General features: G+C 41.0%; 1 protein-coding gene across 3 annotated transcripts in view; it reads left to right on the forward strand.

Moving 5' to 3' along the window:
• The window catches only part of WDR70 (WD repeat domain 70), a 285,459-nt gene that overhangs the window by 220,069 nt on the left and 44,634 nt on the right, over positions 1–20,756 (forward strand). For all 3 annotated transcript variants that reach the window (XM_086361477.1, XM_086361480.1, XM_086361478.1), the window contains 2 exons: positions 17,030–17,129; positions 20,485–20,569. In XM_086361477.1, coding sequence (XP_086217603.1) covers positions 17,030–17,129; positions 20,485–20,569 — 185 coding nt within the window. The remainder of the gene's footprint in view (positions 1–17,029; positions 17,130–20,484; positions 20,570–20,756) is intronic.

Genomic DNA, 20,756 nt, shown 5'->3' on the forward strand with positions numbered 1-20,756 from the left:
ATCATGAACAAATTTAATGAGTGAGGAGATTTTTGACAGATAAAAGAAAGTTATTTAAGTACTTAGAAGGTGAGTTAAAGCATCATCATCTTGAAGATAGCATTGTGTTTTTGTGTCTGTTCCTACAAGCACAGCAAAATGGCAGGGTCCTTGAAGGCAACCAATAAGTATTTCCTTCACATTGATTTCTTAAGTGAGTGTCATTGGAACTCCTGATTTTTAAAAAATAAGTTAATGCTGTGCTCAGAATGGGCTTCCCTGGTGGATCAGACAGTAAAGAATCTGCCTGCAATGGGGGAGACCTGAGTTCAGTCCCTGGATAGGGAAGATCCCCTGGAGAAGGGAATGGCAACCTAGTCCAGTATTCTTGCCTGGAGAATCCCAGAATAAGTAAAACTACCATTTTTAGTTGTTGTGAAGGCATTTTCTTTAATAAAGTGTACATTTTTTAAAAGTTTTATTTTTATAATTGAGCTACCAAGTTAAAGTTGCATTACATTGATCTTAACTTTGATCTGGAGGTGCAAAACACAAATTTAAGCCAGTTAACCCTGGGCTGTAGTCCTTGGAGAAAAGGTCATTTGACTTCTGCAGTATACATTTTACTGAAATTGTTAGCTGTTCTTTATTTTTTGTTTACTGCCTAGCAGCCCCAGAAGTGTGGTTCCTTTGCTTCCTCAGTCTAGCTCCAGTCCAGCCTGATAAAAGTCAGTTTTTCAGGTTGCTACCATTCCAGGTTTATGATATATGTTTTCTCCTTGGCCCTCATTGCCTTTGGTAATCTCTTCTTTTTTCCTATTCAGTTATCTCTGTCATTTCATCTCATTGGGTATTTTCAAACATTCCCTGCTCTTCTCTGGTCCATTTTATAGTCCCTTGCTCCCTACTCAGTCAACTCTCCTTCACATGGGAAAGTAAGGATACTAGGTTGGACTTTTGTCAGATTTTTCACCCTCTTCTGTATAAATGTGTCTCTGTGATCAGACTTTCTGGTCTCTCAGCCTCCTTCCTTGAAGTCTCCAAGGAAGAGGTCTTTCTCTTCTAGTTCCTCACTAATCCTTCCACCTGTGCACTTGATCACATTCTTCCTGCTTCCTCTGAGACTTAATTCTATCAGTTACTCCCTTTCCTGTATTTTTATCCTTTTTATCCCTACTGGCTCCTAGAAAATATGCTGAAGCTTCTGCTTCTTATTTAGCTGATTTAACAAAAGCCTTATTCAACTCTTCCTTCTTTCGTTGTCAGGTTCCTACCCAAGGTACACAGTATTTGCCGTGTCCACTTCACTTATGCGTGGAAAACTGCCCGTATCACAGTTAATGATACAACTTAAGCTGATGGACGTACTCCTCCATCACTCAACTGCAAGCCGCACCTGCTCCTACTTGGACCGCTGCAGGTGTTTCTTAATTTTTCTGCCTGCCCTCAGTCTTCCCTTTTCCAGTTTATCTTTCCTACAACTGCAGAGTAATCTTTCGAAATACAGATATGATCATATTACCCTTCTCTCCTCAAAACCCTTCAGAGGCTCAGCGTTGCCCATGGGTACAGATAAACTCTCCATAACGCATATGAAGCCACTAATGATTTGACCTCCTGCTCTCCAGTCTTACAGGCTACAGATTCGTTTGTAGTACCTCCTGTGGTTCCAAAAGCTACGTGCTGTGTCACAGTTCTGAGTCTTTTGTATTCTGAGCCCTCTAGGGGAGTAAAAAACTTTTTTGTATTCCTAGTGATCTCCTCCTTAACCTTGAGCACAGTCAAGCCTCCTACCAGACTTTCCCCGATTTCTCTTTCCTCCACCTCCAACCTATCACCAGTATACTGCCATGGAAGAGTTAACCACTATTTTGTGGATTTTTATATAACTAGGGGATACTACCATTTTTTATTGCACAACGCAGTCTAAATATTTGTCTTTATGTTTGCCTCCCTTTCTGGCCAGATCTCCTGGAGAGAAAGGAGCCATTTCATTAATACTAATGTGTTACCTGCAGCACCTGGCATAGTGCCCTGCACGTGGCAAGGATTCCATACATATTTGTAGAATAAGTGAAAAAAGTTGGACTGATTTCAGCAAATATTAATTGGTGCTCCTTCTGTAGGCTTAGTGTTATTACTTTTAAAGTCAGATAATACGTTTTGGATTGTTTCTTTTTTGTGATTTTTATTTATTATTTCTGGCTGTTCTGGATCTTCGTTGCGGTGCAGGCTTTTCTCTAGTTGTGCAAGCAGGGGCTGCTCTCTAGTTGCGGTGCTTGGGTTTTCTCACTGTGGTGGCTTCTCTTCTTGCAGAGCACTGGCTCCAAGATATCTGGGCTTCAGCAGTTGCAGGTCCTGGACTCTCGAGCACAGGCTCGATAGTTGTGGCCCACGGGCTTAGTTGCTCCACGGCATGTGGGGTCTTCCCGGACCAGGGATCAAACCTGTGTCTCTTGCATTGGCAGGCAGATTCTTATCCAGTGTACCACCAGGGAAGTCCTGGATTGTGTCTCTTTGATATCATTGCACTTAATGCTGGGCTGCTGTGTCATACAGTTTTAAAGACATCTAAAGAGCAGGGAGGAGGATGTGTTTGTAGCTAGTGACTTAATACAGTAGTCTATGTGAGTACTTAGGTCTTTCCCTCATGTTGTCATGGTGCTCAGTACAAGCTTGTCCTTGCATTTCTTTCCTAACCAAATTGTACAAAGCTAGAGGAAAGGCTTCATGAAATTGATCATCATTTTTACTCTGGCTTCCAGTCTTCCTCTCTTCCTCTCCAGGTGGCTTCCAGAGGGCTCCATCTGAAATGCAGATCTGATAATTGACTCCTCCGTTCATGATGCTTCGGTTCTTTGGTTTCCATTTTTCTGTATGTCTGTCACTTTCGTAGCCTCCCACTTTACCAAACATAAGATCTGGTTCTTAGATAGACTTCTTCTGAAAGTTCGTTGTCACCAGTAGGACTGTTCTGTATCCCTTTTGCACCTGCAGCTGACAACACACACTGTCCTCTGTTTCAAGCATATGGTTCCAGAGGATAAACGTACCAACACACTGGTGATGTTTATGTTCTACGCGTCAGTCTTCTCCAAGCATCTGCCACACAGGCCCAGAAACAGAGAAGTGGTTTCAGCTACTGGCTGCCAGGGGAACAGAAGGGTTGCCACAACAAACTGGGCAAACAACCCCGAAAGTCCCCAAGAAGCATAAACTCACAATGCTGGAAAATCAAAATTAGTAAAGGATGGTGCATTTTTGATTCTCGACCTGAACTTTGTCCCCTGTGCCCCTATGTCAAGCGTGTACTGCTTTCTGCAGCAACTGGGGCATCTGTAGGAGAGTGCATTTGAGATTCACTCAGCTTTTGAAGGATGAAGTATTTGAAATTTCTGTGCTCACCCAGTAGTTGCTTTGTAGTGGCGCTGGACTGGGCTCCCGTTGGAAGCTTGGTCTTTTGACTGACATTGATAAAGTTGGCTCCAAGGGGACCCAGCATCCTCTTTGCCCTGGCGCCACTGGGCCCGCCACCCTCCACCAAACCCCCCCCACTCACTCTTCCTCCCACTCCCTCCCGCACCACCTCTCTATCCCTCACTTGAACTGGCTGCCAGAGTTCACAGACAGCTGGGCAGAGAGTGGCTAAATCTGCTCAGCTGCCCGGGAAGCTTGGCGGCCAGGCTGAGGGAAGGAAGCATCGGCTCTCTTTGAAGGTCGGCTGCCAGTGAATCTCAGGCAGCTGGACTTCAAAGGGGGGACCGCCGGGCTTTCCCTCCTGTCTAGGCAGGTCATTCCACGGCACCGTGCTTCCGGTGTTGGCATAGTGGCTTTCAAGTTCCTCTTCAATTAAAGAGCTGAATTGAAAGCTGCGCTTGTGTCCACATTTGTGTTTTTTATGTGCTGTTGCCAGTCTAAGATCCTAACTCCTGTTACTCCAAGCTTAGGAGTAAAGATGGATGCAAAAAGGTAGCAGCATCGCACAAGGGCAGCTCAGGAGATCCACAACAGTCAGTAGGATCTCCTCATTGCTAGCTGTGTCCTGTGTTATTTACCAAGCTTTAAATTACTTCAGGGACTCTCAGTGTGATCTTCTTGAGTAAAGGCTTGTCAGCGTATGCTTATGGGCTGAGTTGAGCTAGTGACCTGGAATTGGGTCTGGTCATGGACAGTGACTTTATCTGTTACCAAAAACTGTTGTGTTTGCTCACCCACTAGCCCGCCTTCACTGTCTTGCTGCACTTTCCCACCTTTCACCTTCAAATTCCCTTGGTGATTGAGGAGAGGACTGGCTTAATACGGAAAGAGCAAGGGTGCTGCACAGAGTCCAGGTCCACCTTAGTTGCAAATGGGGGTCCGAGCTGAGGGAGACTCAAGTCAGAAGAGCCATGAGGATGTATGAGTACAGTGGTGGTTAAAGGTGCAGGTCCCAGAGCCAGGCTGCTTGGGTTCAAATCCTGGCCCTGCCACTGACCACATGACCTTACCTTTCTGCACCACCATGCTCTCCCTGAAAAACAAAGATATAATAGTGCTTATTTCATAAGGCTCTTGGAGGATTTTAAGAGGTTAATACCATGCACCTAGGACAGTGTCTGCTGCTGCTGCTGCGTCACTTCAGTCATGTCTGACTCTGTGCGATCCCATGGACTGCAGCCTACCAGGCTTCTCCGTCCATGGGATTCTCCAGGCAAGAACACCGGAGTGGGTTGCCGTTTCCTTCTCCAATGCATGAAAGTGGAAAGTGAAAGTGAAGTCACTCAGTCGTGTCCAACTCTTAGCAACCCCATGGACTGCAGCCCACCAGGCTCCTCCATCCATGGGATTTTCCAGGCAACAGTACTGGAGTGGGGTGCCATTGCCTTCTCCCAGGACAGTGTCTAGCTCAGAGTAAATGCTATAAATTTAGCATTTACTGTATTAGCTGTATTATCATGTGCCACATCCCATTGACCGGGGCTAGAGGAGCTGAAAAATGACTGGTTTGTGATTTTCACTGCCCCTGTATGGATGAAAGGCTGGTAGCTTCTGCCTTAGATGGAATTTGTAATAGCATTTTTTCCCAGAAATCCCTAATAGTGTAAAAAAAAAATGTGAGGTTTGAAGAAGAAAAAAGTTACTTTATGTTATCCATCTCTCTCCTTGCATTGCCTTTCCTGGGAGTACAAGGAGATGCAGTTCATTTAGAGCTATTATAGTAATAATCTGTGCAAACCCAAAACCAGCCTAGTTTAAAACATGGCTGCAAATGTAAATATAGATATATAAATAAGTAAAAAAAAAATGGTGTTTTAGTAAGGAGTACAGTTTCTAGAGTTAGATTCAGGGTTCCAATTTTTGCTCTATTTATTAGTCATATTCTTTGGGTAAGTTACCTCTCTAAGCCTCAGTTTTCTTGGTTGTTAAATGAGATGATAATTACAGGAGGCTTGTTTTAAGAATGAAATTAGGAAATTTTATGTTGCATCAAGTAGCAGTATGTTCAGTAAATGTACCTGTTATTATTATTACTATTGCCATCACCATTAGTGTTACAAGCTAAAATTATTGTTGAATCACAAGGAAGCCTTTTTAGTTTATATAACAATGATTTTTACAAATAGAGTGCCTCTCCCAAAGATTTTTCTTCTCTGTAGATCCAAGGTCAGCAAACTACAGGCCGAATCCCGCCTGCCACCTCTTTTTATAAATAAGGTTTTGTTGGGCCACAGCCTCATCCACTTGTTTACCGTCTGTGGCTGCTTTCATACTGTCACAGCACAAGTGAATAGTTGCAACAGAGACTTTACAGTCCCCAAAGCCTAAAATATTTACTGTCTGGCCTTTTCCAGAAAAAGTTTACTAACCCTTGCTCTAAATATATAGTTCCCCAATTAAGATCCAGAGAATGTTAATTCTGTTCATGTTAGTAAGTACTTTCTGAAAAGAAGGAGGGAAAAAAAAAATGGTTCCATAGTGAAATAAGCTTTGGAAATGTTAGAGAAGTTGATTTATTCTAGGACTACTGCTTAAAAGACCCTGGCTTTTAATCTACTAATGTGCATTGTGAATCTTCAAGACAAGGCCACGGTATGCAAATAAACTCTGGTTTCCCAGGCTTTCTTGGCCATAGAATGACCCCCATCCCATCCCCCACCCCTAGATCTGATGATGTTACGCACAACATCTTTTGGGAAACCCTGCTTTGAGACTTCTCTTTAGAAGGACTTTCTTCTTAAATCATTCCTTTTGGTGACATAGGTGTATCCTCATTTAGAGAGCCACAAAATATCATATGAGATTCTGTATTACCTCATTTTTCCCCCAGTAAACTTATACTTTGCTTAAAATTATAATAATAAAATATACCAGATATTTAAAAGCTCTAATAAGATAACGGCCCCATCTTTAAATGAGTCTATATGATGTCTCAGAGGTTAGAAATGGAGTCTCCAAGTCCAAAGTTTGATTTCATGCTTTCTTGCAATCTTAAAAGCAGGAGTTTTTTGTAGGGCTCTAACGTTTATTTGCATCCAGATTTCTGAAGCATAAATCTCGAGTGCCTAACTGGGATACCAGCTGATCTCAGCTCGGGTTTATAAGAAGGGAGATTAATGTGAAGGTAACTTGTGCCCGAGCCATAAGGGGTTTGTTTTATAGACTAAAGTAAACACCTTGAATTTCAAGTTGCAAGCACATGGGGAGCCAGAAGATTCCAGAGCAGTGGCATCATGTTCTGCCTGTGACTCACAGAGCTCGTGGCTGAGCCTTCTGCAGCTGCAGCTTCCAGCTGGTCATCAGACAGAGCCCTAGGTAGTGGCACACTGCGTTCACCTGGTCCGAGATGACCAAACACATGAAATTGCAACATTGTCCAGTGACGAATGAAGGCTGGGCTATCTCTTTGCCAAATACAGTTGAAGAATAAATGCTACGGTCATAACTGTTTTCTGAAATCACAGGGGTTGCAGCAGTGAACCTGGACTGAGAGTGGAGAATCCTGCTGACAAGTTCAGCTCTGGTCATACGTGCTCCCTCTCACTTCCTCCCTCTCCTCCCCTCACCCCTCCCGTGAGTGTCCTTATTATGGCAGAAGTCAGTTCTTAGTCATTTTGATGCCCTTTAAACCTGGCTTATGTTTGATGCAGGAAATGTTTTATGAAAGAATAAGAGGTCTTAAGTGTTTCTTCTTCTTTCCCAACTTGTGAATCATTGTAAGAAAATTCTACACTGTCTCTTCATTTGTCATCTCTATGTTGTGTGTATAATGGGTCCTCAGTAAATGTGATTGATGTTGTAAATATGGATCCTAAAAATTTTATTATTACACTATTTTATGAGAGATGATAAATGGACTTTCCAGAAACCTTTGTCAGATATCATTGTCTTTGTCTTTATTTTTAAAAAGTAAAGGAAGAGAGGTAGAGAGTGGAAAGGAATGAGGAAAGGGGACAACATCTTGGCTGGAATATAATTATCTGTTTTAAAAAAAGTTAGGAACTTGGAAACTGTCAACTTGGTATGAAATATGTTGTTTCCTTGAAACATGCTCAAAAGTTCAGAGTTTCATTTGGTATATTTTTTATGTTCATCTTGTAAGCACCGTGATATGTGATACATTACATATTATGCTGTGCTCTAAGACTCATTGGGGTTCTTAGAGTTCAGATGATGAGCCTGGGAAAGAAATAATCTGAAGCTGACCTACTTGAAAGAAAGGATCAGAAATGTTATTCATCTGGTAACATAAAGAAAAGCAATTTAAGCACACAACCCTCCCTTCTGTGTTTCCCATGAATGAGCTATTTCCAAGTATTCACCTCTCTTACTCAAATATTGTCTTCTGGAATCATTGTCTTAGTGTCAAAGAATATATAGAAGAAATGGCTGCAACTGGATGAAAACACTCCTCAACTATCTAGAGACAATAATTATCTCAAGCAATGCCAGCAAAGATTAAGAAACATTACTAGACAGAACTTTTATTCTCACAGGCAGATGCAAAAAGGTGAAAGTGGAGTGTAATGATTATATAAAGTACAGACATGATACAGTTGAATTAATTTTAATTGTTGGTTTGTACAGTACTCTTGCCTGGAAAATCCCATGGATGGAGGAGCCTGGTGGGCTACAGTCCATGGGGTTGCTAAGAGTCTGACACGACTGAAGCGACTTTGCAGCAGTAGCAGCAGCGGGACTAGTTTATGATGAACATTATTTGGTAGAGTGCTAATGTAGGGGAGCAAGAATTAACCTTCTTAAAACTTTATTAATGCTCCTGTAGTATCACCTGACCCATAATAATGTTAGACACATATAATGCTTATGATCTGCTCCACCTTGTTCACATCCTTCATGTGTTGTATTAGTTAGCTTTTGCTGCATAAGAAACTCCCCTAGAACTTAGTAGCTTAAAACAACAAGCAGTAATTATTTCTCACAATTCTCTGGGTCGGGGGCAGATATTCTGGTCTGAACTGGCTTGGCTTCTCTACTGCTTCTGCACTTAACTAACCGCTCCGTCAAGGCTGGGTACTCTAGACTGGCCTCACCAGCATGTCTGGCTATTGGCTAGCTGTCCGCTGGTGCTGTGGGATGACTGGACACATGTCCCTGGTCATCCAGAAAGCATCTTGTAATTTTTCACAAGGGTTCCAAAAGCAGCAAGAAAGCAAGTCCCTACATATATGCCTTTACAATTCTCTGCTTGTGTCTTGTTTGCTGATGTCCTCTTAGTTAGGGTTCTCAGAGAAGCAAATGTTAAGGCAGCATTAGATGCATAAAAGATTTGTTGCCAAATCTCCTGTAAGGGAAAAGTGTGTGGAGAGCTGGAGAGTATCAGGTGGTGATGCAGATCTGACTCCTGTGAAGGAGAGAGGGAGGCAACGAAGGAGGGCTGGCTAAGAAGAATCTCAGACTGCAGTACAGTTCTTTGAAAACTTTGGCCAGGCCAGTGGGAACTCCTTGAGTCCAAGTCAACCCAAGGCTTGTTAGTCTGCTCTAGCTATACTGATATCCCAGTTAGCATGGTGGCTACAGTTGAGACTACTACTTTATTCAGTCTATAGTCAACAATCCGTTTTTGGAAGGACGAGAATTACTGCCCCACTGAGGAGCACTGTCCGTCCTCTTAGGAATCGGGCTACCTCTATAGTCAATTGGTTTCTGATCTGAAAATAGGGTCAGATATAGGAACAGAGCAAGAGATCATGATTTTTTTTAATTGAAATTACCATCTTTAGCCTCCTGCTTCTCTATTTCTCTCTCTTTTTGATTGTAGATATTAAGCAGTATCTTTGTTGTCTGCCCATCTCTTCTATCTCTAGGAATGCCATGTTCACACAGTATATTAATTTGACTATTGCAGAATCTTTTGGAGAGGTTTTATTGTCTAATTTTCTGTAATTGAAATGACTGTGGGAATAGCGAATTGAAAAGTACTTTTATATGACAGTTCCTATACTTTTGTATACATTATTCTCATAATCCTTACTATATATCTCCAAAGTCAGAGAAACAGGAGGAAATTATATTCAGTCTAGGCCTGTATTTTGGGGGTTCCCTGGTGGCTCAGAGGGTAAAGAATCTGCATGCAATGCAGGAGACTGAGTTTGATCCCTGGGTGGGGAAGATCCCCTGGAGAAGGGAATGGCTGCCCACTCTAGTATTCTTGCCTAGAGAATCCCATGGACAGAGGAGCCCCGTGGGCTACAGTCCATGGGGTTGAGAGAGTCGGACACGCCTGAACAACTAAGCGTGCGTGCATGCACGCACCCATCTATACTTATTCTGTTGTTTACTCTTGGCGTTTAAAAGAATCCTGGAACATTTTTAATACTGGTGGTATAGCAAGTAACCCTAACATGTGATTGAAAATATAGAATTGATTGGAATTGCTTGATTATCAGTTCAGTCACTCAGTTGTGTCTGACTGTTTGCGACCCCATGGACTGCAGCACGCCAGGCTTCCCTCTCCATCACCAACTCCTGGAGCTTGCCCAAACTCATGTCCACTGAGTCCATGATACAGTCGGTGATGCCATCAAACCGTCTTATCCTCTGTCATCCCCTTCACCTCCTGCCCTCAATCTTTCCCAGTCTTTTCCTCGGGGTTTTTTTTTACCATCTTAATTATTTTTAATGTACAGTTCAGTGGTATTAAATACATTATTGCTTTTAAACTCTGTTTTAAAGACAGTACAACATATTTTCACAGTTTTTCTTTATCAAGCAATTTCAAGGTAAAGAAATACGATTTTGAGAGTCAACCAAGGTGGCATGAGTCCTGCTACTGACCTTAAGCCCCTAGAATGATTATTCATCCTCTCTGAATCTATTCCCTTATCTATGAAATGAAAAATGTACCTACTTTGGAAGGATTTACATGATGAATAAAAATAGTCTATGTAATACACCTAGCACAGTACTTGGAACACAGCAGGTTCACAATACCATTATTATCGGCCAACACTTATTGATTGTTAGTCTCCTTTCTAAGGACTTGACCTGAACTTTCTCATTTTATCTTTACAATAACCCTATGAGGTAGGCAGTGTTATTGATCCTCCTTTTTCCCGACTGTTAAGATAGCTAATAAGTGGTAGAGCTAGAATTCATACACTTGAGTAGTCTCACACCAGACTGTGAGACTAACCACTTTGCTTCCCTGCCTCTATTGCAAATGGTTTTTATCCTTGATCAAGGCATTAATGGACTAGGCTTTGGTGCTCAGAAATTAAGAAGTAGGAGCACATGTTAAATTGACTGACCGTCATATGCAGGCACTAGGCTAGCCATTTCAAAAAGACTTTCCCATTTCAGTTACTATTTAATCACTGTCTTTATCACTTCTAAGAATTCATGAAATTTTCTAGAACCCTACAGATAGAAGCTGCTTTATTTTGTTAATAGTGCAGCTCTAGTTTCCCAGGATTTTTTAATTGCAGCTCTCCTTCTGGAAGGTAGGTAATCACATTGTTATTTATGGAAGAAACACTAATGAGATGCTAGGTTGACAGATGATACAAGATACTTGGTACCTTTGCTTCAGTTCAGTTCAGTCCAGTTGCTCAGTTGTGTCTGACTCTTTGCGACCCCATGGACTGCAGCACACCAGGCTTCCCTATCCATCACCAGCTCCCAGTTCAGTTCAGTTCAGTCACTCAGTCAGGTCCGTCTCTTTGTGACCCCATGAACCGCAGCATGCCAGGCCTCCCTGTCCATCACCAACTCCCAGAGTCTACCCAAACCCACGTCCATCGAGTCGATGATGCCATCCAGCCATCTCATCCTCTGTTGTCCCCTTCTCCTCCTGCCTTCAATCTTTCCCAGCATCAGGGTCTTTTCCAATGAGTCAGCTCTTTGCATCAGGTGGCCAAAGTATTGGAGTTTCAGCCTCAACATCAGTCCTTCCAATGAACACCCAGGACTGATCTCCTTTAGGATGGACTGGTTGGATCTCTTTGCAGTCCAAGGGACTCTCAGGAGTCTTCTCCAACACCACAGTTCATAAGCATCAATTCTTCAGTGCTCAGCTTTCTTTATAGTCCAACTCTCACACCCATAGATGACCACTGGAAAAACCATAGCCTTGACTAGACGGACCTTGTTGGCAAAGTAATGTCTCTGTGTTTTAATATGCTCTCTAAGTTGGTCATAACTTTCCTTCCAAGGAGTAAGCATCTTTTAATTTCATGGCTGCAATCACCATGTGCAGTGATATTGGAGCCCAGAAAAATAAAGTCAGCCACTGTTTCCACTGTTTCCCCATCTGCCATGAAGTGATAGGACTGGATGCCATGATCTTAGTTTTCTGAATGTTGAGCTTTAAGCCAACTTTTTCACTCTCCTCTTTGACTTTCATCAAGAGGCTCTTAAGTTTTTCTTCACTTTCTGCCATAAGGGTGGTGTCATCTGTATATCTGAGATTATTGATATTTCTCCTGGCAATCTTGATTCCAGCTTGTGCTTCCTCCAGCCCAGGGTTTCTCATGATGTACTCTGCATATAAGGTAAATAAGCAGGGTGACAATATACAGCCTTGACGCACCCCTTTTCCTATTTGAAACCAGTCTGTTGTTCCATGTCCAGTTCTAACTATTGCTTCCTGACCTGCGTACAGGTTTCTCAAGAGGCAGGTCAGGTGGTCTGGTATGCCCATCTCTTTCAGAATTTCCCACTGTTTCTTGTGATCCACACAGTCAAAGGCTTTGGCATAGTCAATAAAGCAGAGATAGATGTTTTTCGGGAACTCTTTTGCTTTTTCGATGATCCATCAGATGTTGGCAATTTGATCTCTGGTTCCTCTGCCTTTTCTAAATCCAGCTTGAACTTCTGGAAGTTCACGGTTCACATATTGCTCCCACAGCCTGCTCAACCTCATGTCCATCGCATCCGTGATGCCATCCAACCATCTCATCCTCCTTTGTCCCCATCTCCTCCCATCTTCAGTCTTTCCCAGCATCAGGGTCTTTTCAAATGAGTCAGTTCTTCACATCATGTGGCCAAAGTTTTGGAACTCCAGCTTCAGCATTAATCCTTCCAGTGAATATTCAGGACTGATATCCTTTAGGATTGACTGGTTTGATCTCCTTGCAGTCCAGGGGACTCTCAAGAGCCTTTCCAACACAACAGTTCAAAAGCATCAATTCTTCAGCACTCAACTTTCTTTATGGTCCAACTCTCACATCCGTACATGACTACTGGAAAAACCAGAGCTTTGACTAGATGGACCTTTGTTGGCAAAGTAATGTCTCTGCTTTTTATATGCTGTCAAGGTTGGTCATAGCTTTTCTTCCAAGGAGCAAGTGTTTTTTAAATTTTATGGCTGCAGTCACTATCTGCAATGATTTTGGAGCCCAAGAAAATAAATTCACTCACTATTTCCCCATTTATTTGCCATGAAGTGATGGGACCAGATTCCGTGATCTTAGTTTTTTGAATGCTGAGTTTTAAGCCAGCTTTTTCACTCTCCTCTTTCACTTTCATCAAGAGGCTCTTTAGTTCCTCTTTGCGTTCTGCCATAAGGGTGGTATCATCTGCATATCTGAGGCTATCGATATTTCTCCTGGCAGTCTTGATTCTAGCTTGTGCTTCATCCAGCCCAGCATTTTGCATGATGTACTCTGCATATAAGTTAAATAAGCAAAGTAACAATATACAGCCTTGATGTACTCCTTTCCCAATTTTGAACCAGTCCATTGTTCCATGTCCAGTTCTAACTGTTGTTTCTTGACCTGCATACAGATTTCTCAGGAGGCAGGTAGTGTGGTCTGGCATTCTCATCTCTTGAAGAATTTTCCAGTATGTTGTGATCCACATAGTCGAAGGCTTTAGCGTAGTCAATGAAGCAGAAATAGATGTTCTTCCGGAATTCTCTTGCTTTTTCTATGTTCCAGTGGATGTTGACAATTCAATCTCTGGTTCCTCTGCCTTTTCTAAATCCAGTTTGAACATCTGGAAGTTCTCAGTTCATGTACTGTTGAAGCCTAGCTTGGAGGATTTTGAGCATACTTTGCTAATGTGTGAGATGAGTGCAATTGTGTGGTAGTTTGAGCATTATTTGGCATTGCCTTTCTTTGGGATTGGAATGAAAAGTGACCTTTTCCAGTCCTGTGGCCACTACTGAGTTTTCCAAATTTGCTGGCATATTGAGTGCAGCACTTTAACAGCATCCTCTTTTAGAATTTGAAATAGCTCAACTGGGATTCTATCACCTCCACTCGCTTTGTTTGTGGTGATGCTTCCTAATGCCCACTTGACTTCACACTCCAGCTATTTTTAAGCTTGATTATAACTAAGCTTAAAAATAGATTCTCAGTGAATCTGTTGAATCCCCTGTCTATTTAGGGGGACTTAGGGGTAGATTTGTGGAGAAGGAAATGGCAACCCACTCCAGTGTTCTTGCCTGGAGAATCCCAGAGACAGAGGAGCCTGGTGGGCTGCCGTCTATGTGTCTGCACAGAGTCGGACATGACTGAAGTGACTTAGCAGCAGCAGCAGCAGCAGCAGCAGCAGGGGTAGATTTGAGAGGACAGTTAGATGTTAGTACACCTAGTTTGTTAGATAGCCTAGCATTTGTCTCATCTTGCTCTCAGAGTTTGATTTTTGGTAGCATAGTTGCATTTCAGCAACTTTCTAAGAGGAGGTGCCGACAACAGACTGAATAAATGTGTGCTGTGGACACAAGGCAGGGAGATAGTAGGTTAAATGCAACTCAGTCACTTTGGGAATTGGAGGGAAAGAGTAAGAGTGAAAGGAAGATGTGTAGGGCATGTTATTTGCAAGATTAATAAACTATTTAATATGGAACAGAAAAATTAAGCCTGTTGACCACGGTCAAACTAAAATGTAGTAAGCAGAAATTTTAGATCAGGTTGACTTGGCTCTAGGACCAGTTTTCTTTCTACTGAATTTTCCCCAGTTTTCAGCCTAGCAATTTATTTAAATTCTCTCATTTAAGATAGTTTGTTCCACTGTTTTTATTAATTACAAAGCGTGTTTTGATGCTTTTCAGGGTGGTCTTTCCTCTTGCACTGATAGTTACATATTAGTGTGATAGAAAGCTATTGGAATCTGCTGGATGTAAACTCATGGTTTACTCTATGGTTACTACCATAGAGTATTTGGATTATTTAGAAATTACAGAAAATGGTATATTTTTAAGACTTTGAGGAAGACATCGTATTTTTCTTTGAGATTTTGACAGTCTCTGTTAGAGAGGAAAAACTAGGATTAGCATAGCCAAAAGAAGGCAGGACCGACTCACAAGGAGATGTTAGAAGGAAGGGAGTCTTGGATCCAGTTTAAGAAAGGTGTTACAATTAGAGCCACCCAGACAAATGCACTCATGTTGCTTGTGTCGTAATGAGTTCCTCACTGCTGGAGGCTCTGTGAGCATCTGCTCAGAAAGGGTGACTTTACCAGTTGGAAGTTTGTACTTTGTGATCTCAGAAAGGGCCTTTAAAACTAGGTTTTTGTGCTTGCATTTCCCATCTCTGTGAGTATTTGAAACTTGATGTTGTCCAAGTCTAAGATAAGGCACTTCTAAGAATAGGAAGCCTAATGTAAAGGAGCTAACAATGTCAACTTCCTTAAAGAATGATGTACTTTGCCTGTGATGATTATAAAAGGTGTTAAAGGAGAAGTTGTAGCTTTAGATTTCCCATATTATGCCAGAAGTGTTTTTCAATCACATTGACTTTTTTTTTCAAAATGTGGGTGTATTTTTCATTGCAGATTGTCCATATGATGTTTTATGCAAATTTAAGATCTCTTCTGGTTATCCAGTTTATTTCATGGAACAAAACTTTTGTTATTGGTTAAAGTGAAGTAAATGGGTATTTTAAAAGCCTTTTGAAATTTTTTCCAGAATAAAAAAAACTATATTCAGGTGAATTAAGATTTTACATATAGCTATTATATATCATTTCTGTATGATGAAATAAAATATTCCTGCTACAACTGTTCTTGTCTGGATTCAGATGAGATGTTAACACTTTGCTTGTCTTTGCAAACAGGTGCATCCTAAATTCTTCTATAAACAGGGTGGCAGAGGTTGAGATGTTTAGATAGTATCACGGAATCAGTGGACATGAACTTGAGCAAACTCTGGGAGATAGTGGAGGACAGAGAAGCCTGGCATGCTGTAGTCCATGGGGTCGCCGAGTTGGACATACTTAGTGACTGAAAAAAGTGAAGTTAATAATTGAAGAGCAGATTTGATATAAAAATCTCAATCAAAATGAAACTGCCTGCTTGCTCTTGGGTTCATGCTGAAGTTTCTATGATATGACTACTATGGGTTCTGTACCTTTTAATGTTCTGTATCCCACCTGATTGGTGTATTATATGTGCATATTCAGTCACTTCAGTTGTGTCCAACTCTTTGCAACCCTATGGACTATAACTTGCCAGGCTCTTGTGTCCGTAGGATTTCCCAGGCAAGAATACTGGAGTGGGTTGTCATTTCCTACTCCAGGGGATCTTCCTGACCCAGTGATCAAACCCATCACTTGCATGCAAGATCAAACCCATCCATCACTTGCATGCAAGATCAAACCTATCTCTTGCGTCTCCTGCGTTGGCAGGCAGATTCCTTAGCAACTGCGCCACCTGGTAAGCTGTTAACAGTAACCAAGTCTCTGGGTCACCTACCTGTCTTACTAGTCTTTTATAGTCCAGGAAAAATATTTCTTCTTGTTTCTTCTTCCTATATCTAGAGTTACATTATTACAATCATTGATCTCATATAGAACTACATATCTGACTAAATGCTTCAAGTTGCTTAATCATCATTATTTTTGCCAGAGGCCCAGTCACACATTTGGTGATACAAGAAATAACAGTTTTGTAAAATAGGTGATATATAAACAATATAGTTAGCAGTATGAGTAAGGTCATAAGTAAGAATTTAAGTCAAGAACTTCCATTAGGTACAGGTACTTAAGGTACTAAATTCTCTGTGCTTAGTTTTCTAATCTGTACAATGAAGGGAATCTTGCAGAGTAATTGAGAACACCATAGGCAAAAGGTAGCAAAGGATATAGTGCCTGGGATACAGTAAGCACTGAGTAAGGTTAGCTCTCATCATTATCAACAGCCTTATCCTACATGTGCACCAAAGAGGGTTCAGTACTTATAGCTGTGTGCACAGTGTCTGACATATACTAGGAACATGATGATATTTTTGCGTTAATAATATATTCATTAGTAATTTTTATTTATATTTATTCATTCAGATAACTATAGAAAATGGTTCCTAAAACTTTACAAGTATAAGAAGAAGAACTAAGTGTGGGGCTAATCTTGTGTTGCTCAGAGCTTGCTGAGGCAGTCTGAAAAATACCTCCTAACACTAGAACTTTAACCTTGTCTCTTCCTTTCTCTTATTAAAGCAAATAGATGTTTTAAAAGCCCTTTGAATTTTTCCAGAATTAAAAAAAAAACTATATTCAGGTGAAATTATAGCTGTTATGTACCATTTTCTGGATGATAACATAATTCTTGCCACAAAACTGTTCTGATTGGGATTCAGATGAGAAGTTAGCACTTTGCTTGTCTTTGCAAACAGGTTCATCCGAAATTCCACTATAAACAAGCTCATGACCCAGGCACAGATACTTCTTGCGTGACTTTTTCCTATGATGGTACTGTCCTTGCTTCTCGTGGAGGTAGGTTAAAAGCTTTCTTCTTGATGTGTTTCTATATGTAAAATGATCATATTTAGCGCTAACAAGTATCACACTAATATCTTAGCACTTAGTAAAGCTAGCTGTGCTTTTGTTAATGGCCTTTGCCAGTCTAGTTTTTTTCATTACAGTGTATTTTCAGCATGGCAGTATTCTTTTATTGGAAATTACCAAGTAAAATTTAGAAAATATGTACTTTTTTGCCAAAGTTTCGATTTTACCTCCAAATTTCATCAGTGTTTGGAACCTCTGAGGATGACCTCTGCTTCTACAGTATGGAATTTTGTAGATGATATTCTATATTCTTTCTATATTATTTTATAGTTCTGGGTCTGGTATTTCAAACTCTTCTATTTGCCGACCATTGATTTTTTTTCAGTTTAAACACTAACTCAATTTAGTTAATACAACGTTGTATATCTGGATGTTACTTTTTAAATAGTTACATAATCCTGTGATCGTATTGTATTGACAAGTTGACTTATCCATACTCGTATGGTTGAATGTAGGTTGTTTCTAACTTTTTGCTAAATCTTTCTCAAATGAATAAGTGGTATACAAGGAAATAAGAGAATAGTAAGGGTAGCTTATGAACAAAGCGTTACAGGGATGTGTGGAGTGTGCCTGAGAATCTTCTAGTAGGCTTATTTTTGGGGAAAGGAAAGAATCAGGCTTCAGTAGGTTGGAGCCATGTTATAGATGGCCTTAAATATCACATAAAGGATTCAGTGTTTATTCCATAGAGCAAATGAATCTAGCAATGTTATATTTATTCTCTCACATAGTTTATTCACATCATTCATTTTCACTTAACTACTGTATGTTGAGTAACCACTCTGAGCTAAGCATTATGCTAGGTGCTTGGTATAAACTGTGGACATCACAACAGAGTTCCTTTCCTGAAAGAAGAAAAGACCCTGGTGCTGGGAAAGATTGAGGGCAGGAGGAGAAGGGGACGACAGAGGGTGAGATGGTTGGATGGCATCACTGACTCGATGGACATGAGTCTGAGTAAACTCTGGGAGTTGGTGATGGACAGGGAGGCCTGGCGTGCTGCTGTCCATGGGGTCACAAAGGTTTGGACATGACTGAGACACTGAACTGAACTGATAGGGTTTAGTGAAAGCGAGGAAGACAGACGTAGCACGGCTTTCCCCTTGGTTTAACTGGTCCGTGTTCCTTTACCCTTGGGGAATCCATTCCAATTCTTTCTTCCCAGGAAGTCTTATATATTTTACCCTCACGTAATTTTAAAAATCAGAGCACATGTACATGTATTTTCTATTTATGGTATACATGGCAAAATGGATATGCATAAAAATGTATATTTTGGTTTGGCAATTCTAACCTATTTTTTGTTTTGTTTTAAAAAAACTTTTTGTTTCATATTGGAATATAACCAATTAGCAATGTTGTAATAGTTTCAGGTGGATGACAAAGGGACTCAACCATACATGTACATGTAACCATTCTCCCCCAAACTCCCCTCCCATCCAGGCTGCCACATAACATTCAGCAGAGTTCCCTGTGCTATACAGTAGGATCTTGTTGTCTAACCTGCTCTCTGAGTCCTCAGATGACTCTTACTTAATACCATATACTGTATTCTTTGTGGGTTTCCCAGGTGGCATTAGTTGTAAAGAACCCACCTGCCAGTGCAGGAGTCATAAGTGATGTGGGTTCGATCCCTGGGTTGGGAAGATCCCGTGGAGGAGGGCATGGCAACCCATTCCAGTATTCTTGCCTAGAGAATCCCATGGATAGGAAGCCTGGGGGACTATGGTCCATAGGGTCACAAAGAGTCAGACACGACTGAAGTAGCTTAGCATGTATGCACACGCTATACTCTTTACTTATAAGCAGTGATTTTTAGCCCAAGAGTATATCTGAATCTCCAGGAGGGTTTTTAAAATGCTAAGTGCACTACTTGAAAATTCTCACAGTCACTCATTCTTACATCTCTAGAGTGGTACATCCAAATCTCCTGGGTAGAGTGGGGAGAGACAAGGGGAATAAGAGAGGAGCATACTTTAAAAATTCTTCCTGTAGGGTTTGAAATAGGTCAGCCCTACCCAGTTGGCTATTACTGCCTTAGAAGTATGAGATTAATTCCATTTCAGTCAAAGACATTTTAGTGATAATTTTCCTTTCCCCTTCCATCCTATACTAGCTATTGGGTAACATGTCATCAGCAGAACATGTCTGCTGTAGTCCATCATTTTCTTTCCTGGATGTATAGAATATGCCAGATGGACATTTCTCTGTTCAGCAAAGTCCCCAGGGTGTCGTGAGGTGCTCCTGCTAGCTTCAGAACCTGCCAGGCTAGCTAAACTGTTTAATACAGATTAATGTTTTCTTTTTGTTTGAGGATTGTGAGGATGGGTAAGCTTTTTTAAAAAGGCTGAAAGCAAAAACGTTCTTCCAGTATAAGCAGGTCTCTAATCCAGCCAGTTGTGGATTAGTGCACCTGCCAAAAGTTGGATTTCAGAGGCAGGGTCACAGGAGAGAGAATGGGGATTTTCTATTGAACTCTCCACTCACCTCACTTGCATCTGATACTAATTCCTTATTGGACCCCAGGGATGGAGGCAGGTCTCAGCTGTGGACACTGGGGAGCAAGAACAGCAAAGGTATTACTTATAAGAGTTCTGGCTTTCATTATGGACAGGAATTAGTTAGTAGCCTTATAGAAATATTTCAAAAGTGATTCTTTAAAGAATATTCATTATATTTTAAATGGCTTGGAAAAGCTGTACTCCCCAGCAAGGTGAAGAATGAGAGACAGAGATTGAGTTACCCTGCAGGGAACAGAATCACGTGGCTCACCCTCATTAATGTTAATGGATATTTTCACCCACACACAAGTGGGAAAAAGAATCTGTTGTGAATTGCACTATTTTCAGTCCTGATGGTTGTTAAATTAATATCTTCTTAAGAAGTCAAGTTTTGCACAAATACACCACAGGGAAACTACCATCTGCTCTGCAGACAGTCACTCTTTAGAGATTCTCCAGGGTTCCTCCTAGCCTACAGATGCTACATCAATCTGGAAAGTAACTTCTAGGAGGCTAGTTCATTATCCTGTACCTTTCTACTGTTCTCAGGCTCCCCAGTTAAACAGTAAAACATGTTATGTGCATCTGCTTCCTTCTTCCTTCCCTCCTGCCTCTTTCCTTTCTCTCTCCCTCCCTCCCTCCTTCCCCCACCTCCTCTCATCCGTCCTATTCTTAAAGTTATATACTAAGTTTAGCAAATTCTAAACATGGAACTGGTTCTTTTTTGTTTGTTTGTTTTTGCAAAATTTATTTTCTGTCTTTTTTTCTCATTCCTTTATCAGGTGATGATACATTAAAACTATGGGACATCCGACAGTTTAATAAGCCACTCTTTTCTGCCTCAGGTCTTCCCACAATGTTCCCAATGTAAGTAGCATATTTTTAATATTTGATAAGCACAGGAGAATTGTAAAGTAACTTCTTCATCTTTATGTTAATTTATAGTATATGTCTTAGATCATCTAGAATAGGGACTAGAGAGTGATTGAAATAGGTTTTTTGAAAGATGCATTTTATTTTTCCTTTCATTTTGTACGTTCTTCAGAATATAAGA

The sequence above is a fragment of the Bos grunniens genome, chromosome 20 (genome assembly GCF_055505025.1).
Source record: "Bos grunniens cultivar Pamir isolate PY7600 chromosome 20, Bosgru_T2T1.0, whole genome shotgun sequence".
Lineage (NCBI taxonomy): Eukaryota > Metazoa > Chordata > Mammalia > Artiodactyla > Bovidae > Bos > Bos grunniens.